The sequence below is a fragment of the Musa acuminata genome, chromosome BXJ1-4 (assembly GCF_036884655.1).
Source record: "Musa acuminata AAA Group cultivar baxijiao chromosome BXJ1-4, Cavendish_Baxijiao_AAA, whole genome shotgun sequence".
NCBI classification, from domain to species: domain Eukaryota; kingdom Viridiplantae; phylum Streptophyta; class Magnoliopsida; order Zingiberales; family Musaceae; genus Musa; species Musa acuminata.
Window position 1 is genome coordinate 3,263,712 of NC_088330.1, and position 9,317 is coordinate 3,273,028.

Below are 9,317 nucleotides of genomic sequence, written 5' to 3' on the forward strand. Positions count from 1 at the left end.
CTAATTAATCCTCCTCAAAACGTAGAAGAAACTAAAAATTACATTTCGAGGAGAGGGAAGCATGGCGGACTGGGGGGAGACAAAGAGAGGGAGGGAGGGAAGATCGCCACCGTCCGTTGGTCGATCAGACGGTGAATACGGGTTGGAATGGGCCCACGCGCCTGCTCCACTTGGCTTTCGAACGGTTAAAGTTTGGGGGTCGAGTCATCGGTTGTCGCGTTGCTCTTTAACCATCCTTTCTTTTTTTGCGGTCTGGGATCCTTTCCAAGAATTCTACGGATCAGGATTCGTTCAGACGGTTTGCGTTTTCGTTCACGCGCAATGGACGGATGAAACTAAGAGATTTAAGATTTTGATTAAAGATAAACTTGGAGTGGATCCGTCTCTTTTCCTTTGTTATTGTACCTCGGGCTCTCGTCCAGGTCATAGCCGTTGCTATCTCCCGACCAATGGTAGGGCGACACGCACACCTTTTCCAATGTGTAAGTTGACTAAGGGATAATGTTTTTTAATGTAGCCACAGTGACATATCCGATTCGGTCAGACTGACAGACTCAATAAAACAAATAAATAGACAAAATCCAGATATAGAAAAATGGCGTAATTTATTATGGAATCATTATATTCAGAAATATTGTTTCTTAAATCCTAATTTTATCCCTCAATTCTAATTATTTTTTAGAAAAATATTCCGAACCAGTTTATATCAGTTTAACCTCATGTTGCTTCCCTGTATCTTCTAACTCTGTCTCTCCTCTCATCGCCGCTGCTACTACCTCCTCCTCCTCATGTGAAATTGCTACTTGCGATCCCCAAAGCATACTATAGAATAGAGGATGTTGCGAGCAGGCACATCACACAAACGAAGGAGGAATACACAGTGATGACGGTTGGTAGCCTCCGGTATATATAGCTTCAGAATGGTCCAAGCTCGACATTGAAGCTTTCATTAGTAAACAGATTCCTGGGCGAAACAAACAAGAACATCTCAATCGAAGAAAGACTAGACGCTTGATATCTATGCAGAGAGGAAGGTGAGAGACAAACAGCTCTCTTGAGAGAGAAAAAGATGCTTTTGCATGAACTGCTTCTCTTTCTTGTCTATTTATTGGCTTCTAAATAACTTTTTTTTTCTCCTCGTTTTTTTTTTCCTTCTCATAACACAATAAAAAAATTCAGAATACTGTTTTGGAAAATTAAATTACTAAAAATATATGATCGTGATAAGTAGATAATATAAAGCTAAATCTTCGCAAATACATCCAACATAATCTATTCCTTTTTATCTCATTAAGCTTTCTAAGTGCTTATTCTTACTCGTTTTGTCAGTCAAGATGAATAGAATTGTGAAGAAAGAAAAGATCTAATCCTTTCTCAAATAATAATAACAAGGTACTATTAATCCAAAATCAAATCAAATAAAAAAAAAGAAACTAAGGTGAATTTTTTTTTTATTGAACTTCTCAAAAAAAAAAATACAGATCTATACTTAAGGCTTATTATTCATCTACATGTATATGTCATCTATTTATAGATATAAAATATAAGAGTCCCTAATCTCTATAATTTTATTTAATCTTATTTAAAATCTTTTAAAATATATTTTAAACTAAAATTTTTTTTATCCCTAAAACTATATCTAATCTTATTTAAAATATAAAATATTAATTTATGATCTTTCAAAATATACTTTAACTTCTTAAAACTCTCCCTTAAAGTATACTTTTGAAAATAAAATATACTTTAATTTGTCACTCTCGTAACTATCACCAAGCGTGAGATCACATCTAGAAATATGATCCCGACCAAAGTGTTCTCTACGATATATGTGAATATTACCATCTAGATCTTTTTTTATACTATCCGGAAATCTACCTGAATTAAATTGCTTTATCTAGAAACTTCTATGACTATTTGGAATACATCTTGACCCAAAGTTTAATCCAACCTTACTAGCCGGAAGATAATTGAAATCTCTAACTAGACTTCATGCAAAAGGCACATCTATACAAATAATTCAAGAATAGACTTGTGTAAACCAGAAATATCACCAAATTCCTCATAGAAATCAGCATACTATGATAGAAAAACTTTTTATGAACATCATTCATTTCTTCGTTCATGGCATCCTTTCGTTTTTAACTTCAACAAAACAAGCAGGTTCAAGATGATCAGTTGATTCAGAAAATAAACAATGATATATATTAATATTATCTTCATCTTTATAACGTGCTTCTTTAATGATTGTTCTTTTTGATTTTTTTAATGTTTGAATTTTGTTCTTCATGAACATCATTATACCCTCTATTATTTTGCTCCATCATTAGTAATAAAATAATAATAGAAATAGATACATATGAGAAAAGAGATAAGTCAAAATCGATAAGAGTATTAGATGACAAAGGAATTGATTATGATGTGTTATTATTTATCTTTATTGGTGCGAGCATATAGACTCATAAAAAAATATAAGAAAATTCTTTTCAGATTTATGGAACACCGAAAAGGAATTGAATTGGCGACAAGGATAATACAAAGCTAAATCATCCTACATTCTAAATACAACTTTGGTTCACGAATATCCATTCCTTTTCGTCGAAGTGGGTCGGATCAAGCTTTCTAATTGCTTGTCCACTCGTTTTGTTGGTCCAGAGGAATGAAATATTGAGTTCATCAACATTAACGCGTATCACAGTACGAGATGATCGAAGTGTGAGGACTCGTCGTAGAGGCAGCTCACTCTTGAAATTAATGTCCATTTGTAGCCCCAGTTGCAGTCACCATCCATCGTATTATTCCACTGCCCAACATTAGAAGCCAAAGAAATAAATCAGGAGTTGCACCACATTGTTTGGTTGACTTGTTGTAAGCCCACAATCAATGCTCACAAGAGAGAGTGTCGACATGAAGTTATTTAAGCCCATGATCCAATCAATGTGTTGTCGCATTCATCTGCTCGTTACCTGACTGTCATGTCACCAGAAAACAATAGAAAGCCAATCGATGGATACACCACATCAATTATCAAGAAAAGATCAGCTATAAAAAGTGATTATTTTAAATATTTTTATTATAAAAATACTTTTAAGTGATTTAGTTAAGAAAAGTATCATCATAGAAAATGAACATAAGCATAATTATCGAGGATAAACTTTGTTTTTGTCTAAAAAAATCTAATTTAAATATCAAAAGGATAACCGTAAAAAAGGTACCATAAGTTTTTGATTATGTTGCGAGTTTCTTACGTGTCGACATCGAATCGACATCGAACCTCCTTAAAATAAATTCAAACTGATTAATCCACTCCAGGATGACTACCAACATGAGACAATATCGACATTGATGTTTACTTTAGGTATACAAATTTTCAATCTAGTAAATGAATTCAACATTATTTATTTAGTAATATTAACATATGTAGAATATGAAAGTAGCTAAGAAGCCAGTGAGTTGGCGAGCTCAACTAACACTAACCTAATCTATGTTTTACATAATTTTAGATACTATAATACTAACAGATAAAACAAGTATCAATATCATGTTTAACTTTGATATCTCTTGATATGATAATCAACAAAGGATATAAAATGGACCGATCTAACCACTCAGGTATTATTTCTTTGACTATTATTATATTATTATATTGTTGATCATAAGGTGCGTCGACCTCACGTCAACAAGCTTGACAAGAACATTAAACATGGGTGGGTTTTATGAGATAGAATTGAACCCTTCCTCCTCCTCACTGGAAAGAGATGATTCACCATCCAAAGCCAAAAAGCCTTTGTCTTTAGAATGTGAAAAGATTGTGATCACAAGACTTTTATCATTTGATAGGGATTCGAAACTGACACAATAAATCTAATCGATTTTAAACCTTTAAAATACAAATATATTATTAAGGATAATATTAATAGTCATCGTGTAAGAAAAGGGTGAATGAATCCCAATGCATATGCTTTTAAGTCTTTACAATGTGAACATAATAAGGCTGAAAAGGCAAATTACCAATGAAGGTCTATGCCATCATTTTGTTCATGGAAAAATGACTTTGACTAATACAGTAAGAATATCCTTGATATTATTCCAATTTTAATTCAGAAATCCTTATTCAACGGAAAAAAAAAGGAGATTTAATCTTTGGCTTTTCCTGATTTTTTTTTGTCTTTTCCAATGAGTGTCCCACCTTTCCTTTCCTTTCCTTTGATTGTATTCACAAAATGGATTATTTCATAGGGTAAAACAATATATTATTTATTTTTTACAGTATTTTTTGAATAAGGTTACAATATTTTTTACCTCTATAAAAATATTATAATCCTATTAACAAACAAAGGAAAGTGAGCTTTTCTATATGTTTTTGTTTCTAACCTAACAATAATTTTTTATTTGCAACTAACTGAGGTTATAACAGTTGATAAGTTTTTTTTTAATTGCATTAAAGATACTATAATCATATTCAAATAATGCAAAAGGTTAGGAACTTTTTGTTTCTTTGTGTCTATCTTGTCAAGTGTATTTTGGAAATATAAAAAAAGTTGAGATGAGAAGATTTTCTTGATAAATTATCCAACAACATATTTAAGGTAAATCAGAATAACATAGAAAACTTAATGTAGAAATAAAAAGAAACTGCTTAATACAGTTAAGAGGATAAAGAAGACAATTAAGGAGAGGCACTGAAGTGGTCAACAAAGTTGTGCATTGCAAATTGTGTGTTTCCAGTATCATGTGGTTTACCAAAGCTGTGAGATCTGCAACCTCTGCTGGTCCTCCTACAATGGGGCCTCCAGAGGAATGGAAGTGATGTAGAAAGAGCATGGAGGTGAAGCAGATGAGGCAGTGGCCTTTAAATGCCCCCAACAGCCTCTTGTCTGATGGCCGCCCTCCCTGCCAGGGACTGACCGTCAAGTCGCTGGTGGCCGCAGTTGTGAGAATATGGTGCATGGTTGACTTGCATGGAGCAATCCAAAGTTTCTTGGGCGGTCCTCAACTCGAGACTATGCACAAGGCAACAACATATTGTTCTTTGGCACTAATTGGTGCGCGTCATCACTTGTCGACTCCACTTTCTCAGCTCAAACATGGAAGTCAGGTGACTGATGTTGTCAGAGTGTTCAAAGATCAACAAAGAGAAGAAAATAATGTTGCCTGGAAGGATCACACAAAACTCAAGCTACTACTCTTCAAAATTCAGATGAAGTAAAGCTTGCAAGATCTCAGTTTCTAGTTTGTTGCATTGCCAAAATGTAGGTGAAATGTGAGATGCAAACAGCAGGGAAGAAGACCATGCCCAAAGTCAGCATCGCCAGTTGCAGCAAAGCAGCAGGGGGGATGCACCTGCAGAGCATGATCCACCCACATCTGAATGTACCATATCATCACCATCTTCCCTCCTTTATTAGGTGCCACAGCCATACCCAACTCACACCATTAATGCTCCATCCATCACCCATCGAGGAATCAGACAAAACAAGAAGCAGCACAGCCATAACACCCTGCCATGGGAAAGACTAATGAGCAACTTGATATATAGGACGCAAGCGACTCCTCCTTGCATGTATTCCTACAGCTCCTTCATTGTCTTCATCTCTCTACTCGTCGGGGCGTATGGCGACAAGCTCCATAGAAGAGGCCTGCGAGGAAACCAGGGAGTGGCCGCCGGTGGCTTCTAAGAGCTTGCAGCGAGTGGGGAGCGGGGGGAGCGAGGTCATCGACCCGGAGGGCTGCGTCGAGGCCGAGTTCCGAAAGCTGCCGTCGTCCAAGTATAAGGGCGTCGTCTCCCAGCCCAACGGCCGGTGGGGGGCGCAGATCTACGAGAAGCACCAGCGCATCTGGCTCGGCACCTTCAACGAGGAAGCCCAGGCCGCGCGCGCCTATGACGTCGCTGTGCAGCGGTTTCGCGGCCGCGACGCCGTCACCAACTTCAAACCGCTGAACGACGCCGACGACGAGGACGCGGCGGAGCTCTTCTTCCTCGATTCGCATACGAAACACGAGATCGTCGACATGCTTCGGAAGCGCACCTACCATAACGAGCTACAACAAAGCAAACGATCGATCGGTGTAGATAATAAGAAGGGGATTGCTGGTCGCAGCAACGCGGCCGTGGCAGGCGCCACGGACCCGCTTGCTGGGGCACAGAGGCAACATCTCTTCGACAAGGCCGTGACGCCGAGCGACGTCGGAAAGCTCAACCGGCTAGTGATCCCGAAGCAGAACGCCGAGAAGTACTTTCCGCCGCAGAAGACAGGCGGCGCCGCCAGCAAGGGCGTGCTGCTCAGCTTCGAGGACGGCTGCGGCAAGGAGTGGCGCTTCCGGTACTCGTACTGGAGCAGCAGTCATAGCTACGTGCTAACGAGAGGTTGGAGCCGGTTTGTCAAGGAGAAGCGTCTCGAGGCCGGCGACGTCGTCACCTTCCAGCGGTCGACCGGCACCGACAAGCAGCTGTTCATCGACGCCAAGGCACGATCCGGCGTTCAGGTTCTTAGGCTCTTCGGCGTCAACATCGTCAGAGGCCCGGCGGCGGCCATCGGCGAGGGCGGAGTGGATGATAATGCTGTCTTTTGCGCAACGGGGAAGAAGAACAGAGATCATATTACGGAGTTGGTATCATCACAAGGGATGTTTAAGAAGCAACGCACAGAAGCTTTGTAATATTTCCAGTACTAAGAATGAGACTGAAACTCTAGTCGAAGACATATATGTGGCTGAAACTTTGTGCCCATTACATGCTAAATATGATATTGACCGAAACTTTATTGACCTCGTGGTGGGTGTAAACTTTGTTGGCTCTCATATCATATTAGTTTTTCTATATCATTGGTGCAACATGCAACATGCAACATACAGTACTTTTGGATTGATGGAAGAGCACCTATTTATATTGATTAAAAAGATAAAAGATAATTTTTTTACTAATAAATCTTTCAACCTCATTTATTTATTTAAATATAAATTTTTATATTTTATTTTTAATCTAATTCTAACTATTTAAATTAATTTTAATTCAAATGATTGTAAATCGAAGTTGTCATTAAATAAAATAAAATCTTTCTTTTGTCATTAAATAAAATACAGTAATCTATTTGAATTTCACCTTTATCAATCAGTTACATATGTTTACAAGTCTTGATGATCTTCACAGGATTGGAAGCTTTAGTAAATTTTTGAAGGGTTTGAGTCAATCTTAGTGTCACCAAACTCTTCTTTGGCTGAATAAGTATCAAGTTTATCATTCACATTACTTGCAGATGAAAGATTCTTATCAAATGCAGTTTCAGAATCATTTTAAGTGCAAAGATGTATCTATCTATAGGTCTTTTAGGTTTAACTAGCTGATATCATACTTTCCTGTAGTTCACGATCGACATCAATGAATCATTGGAGCCGCTAAGAAGTTTGATGTTCACTTGGTCATAATTGTTAGATTTGACTTCCCAACTATTTCCTATTCCATCATTTTGTTTTAACATCGTAACTTCATCCGTGATCTCAGAAGACTTTGCTAAGGTAGAAGATGGACATGCTTTAGAAATAGTGAAATCTACATCGTTTTCCTTAATTGTTTCCCTTGCATGCTGTCTCATTAATAATAGTTTTTCAATTACCATAATTTTTATGATTTATAAAAATTATATAGATTTATAAAAATTCAAATGATCATAATTTTTATGTTATAATGTCGATTCATCAGTAGCAACGACAGTGAAAAAAATTAAAAATAATAATAGAAATATTTTATTTTTTATAAAAAAAATCAAAAATAATAAGAAAAATACTTTATTTTTTTTATTTGCTGTCAATTTATCAATTCTCCTACTATAAATAAGATATTTTTTTATTATTAAAAAAAGTATAATATCCTTTTCCCATAAATTATCTTATACCAATGAGATTTTATTTTAAATCAAGAATAAACAACACATCATCAATATTTTTTTACGATATTCATGTTCTTTTTCCTTCTACTTGAACCTTACGATCATTTTTCATCTGCACTATAGATTTGATTGAATCATCAAATTTTTGAAACAAACTTTTATCCCTTGTCAATTATTACAGCTACTATCTACAAGAAGATCTAAAATATTCTTTTTCAGATGCTATAAAGAAAATATTTTCTTTGTCATTTACTCCACCATTATTTCTCTCATGATAATTTGTTTGATTTTTATTCCAATAGTCTTTTTCAAGATGATTATATTTTTAACAGTAAAAACAGAAAGGAACATTTAGATTTTAATTTTTGTACTAACAATACTTTTTAATATATCTAATTTTTTTGCAACAAAAATATTGATGGGTTTCTTTGTTATTTTCATTTGACTGGCCTCATCCTCTGCCATTTTGATTTCTCCCTTGAGATATAGTTTCTGATTTTTTTTTGTCATTCTTTTAGTCTATCTTCATTTGTAGAGTATGTTATAAGATTTCATTCAAATATTTGTTCACTTTTTATTCATGAACTAAAAAGGAGTCTATTAATTCATTAATAGATAATATACTTGTATCTTTAACTTCTTATGTAGTAGTAGAATTCATATACTCTGTAAAACTTGTTCTACTACAGTTTGATCTTTTAAGTTTTCAGATCTCTTAGTATTCACAATAGAAAAGACTTTTAAGAATAAATCAATGGTAGATTCAGAATCTTTCATCATAAGAGTTTCAAATTTACATAAAAGAATTTGAAGCTTTAAAATTTTTACCTTTTCTTTGCCTAGAAACATACTTTTTAATATTTTTTAGGCTTGATGTCATCGTAAGGCAGGAAAATAGGAACTCATCTCTTCGATCTTTAGTAATGTTAGGATTTTGTATATCATACTTAACAAAATCAATCTCTATTAAATTTCATAATTCTTTTAAAATAAATAGAGTTTTCATCTTAATAGATCAAAATTGATAATTATCACCTTTGAAGATTAGAACAAGTAAATTAGAAACACTACTCCAATGCATATCATATGTTTTTTTTCTTTTCTAGATATATTCCTATTGATCTTCCTCAAATCAGGCTTTGATATCATATTATTAGCTTTGAGAAGAGAGGATTATTTTCAATCTACAATATTTTTTGTTTGATAAAAAAGCACCCGTTTATATGACTAAAAGATAGAGTATATTTTTTTTTTCAATAAAAAATATATATATCAAATCCTAATAAATCTTTCACTCTCATCGATTTATTTAAATCTAATTTTTTATCTTTTTATTTTATTTAATTCTAATTATTTGAATTAATCTTAACATCATTTGCAAGAATTAATATTTTCTCCATGCTAAAAAAGAAACAGATTTAGAATGAATTGAAC

General features: G+C 34.9%; 1 protein-coding gene across 1 annotated transcript; it reads left to right on the top strand.

The window, feature by feature from the left end:
• The first annotated feature begins 5,580 nt into the window (after positions 1-5,580).
• LOC135672310 (AP2/ERF and B3 domain-containing transcription factor RAV1-like) lies at positions 5,581-6,765 on the top strand. The gene has a single exon (XM_065180771.1). The coding sequence runs from the start codon at positions 5,611-5,613 to the stop codon at positions 6,655-6,657; it is 1,047 nt and encodes a 348-aa protein (XP_065036843.1). The 5' UTR covers positions 5,581-5,610; the 3' UTR covers positions 6,658-6,765.
• Positions 6,766-9,317: the final 2,552 nt, after the last annotated feature.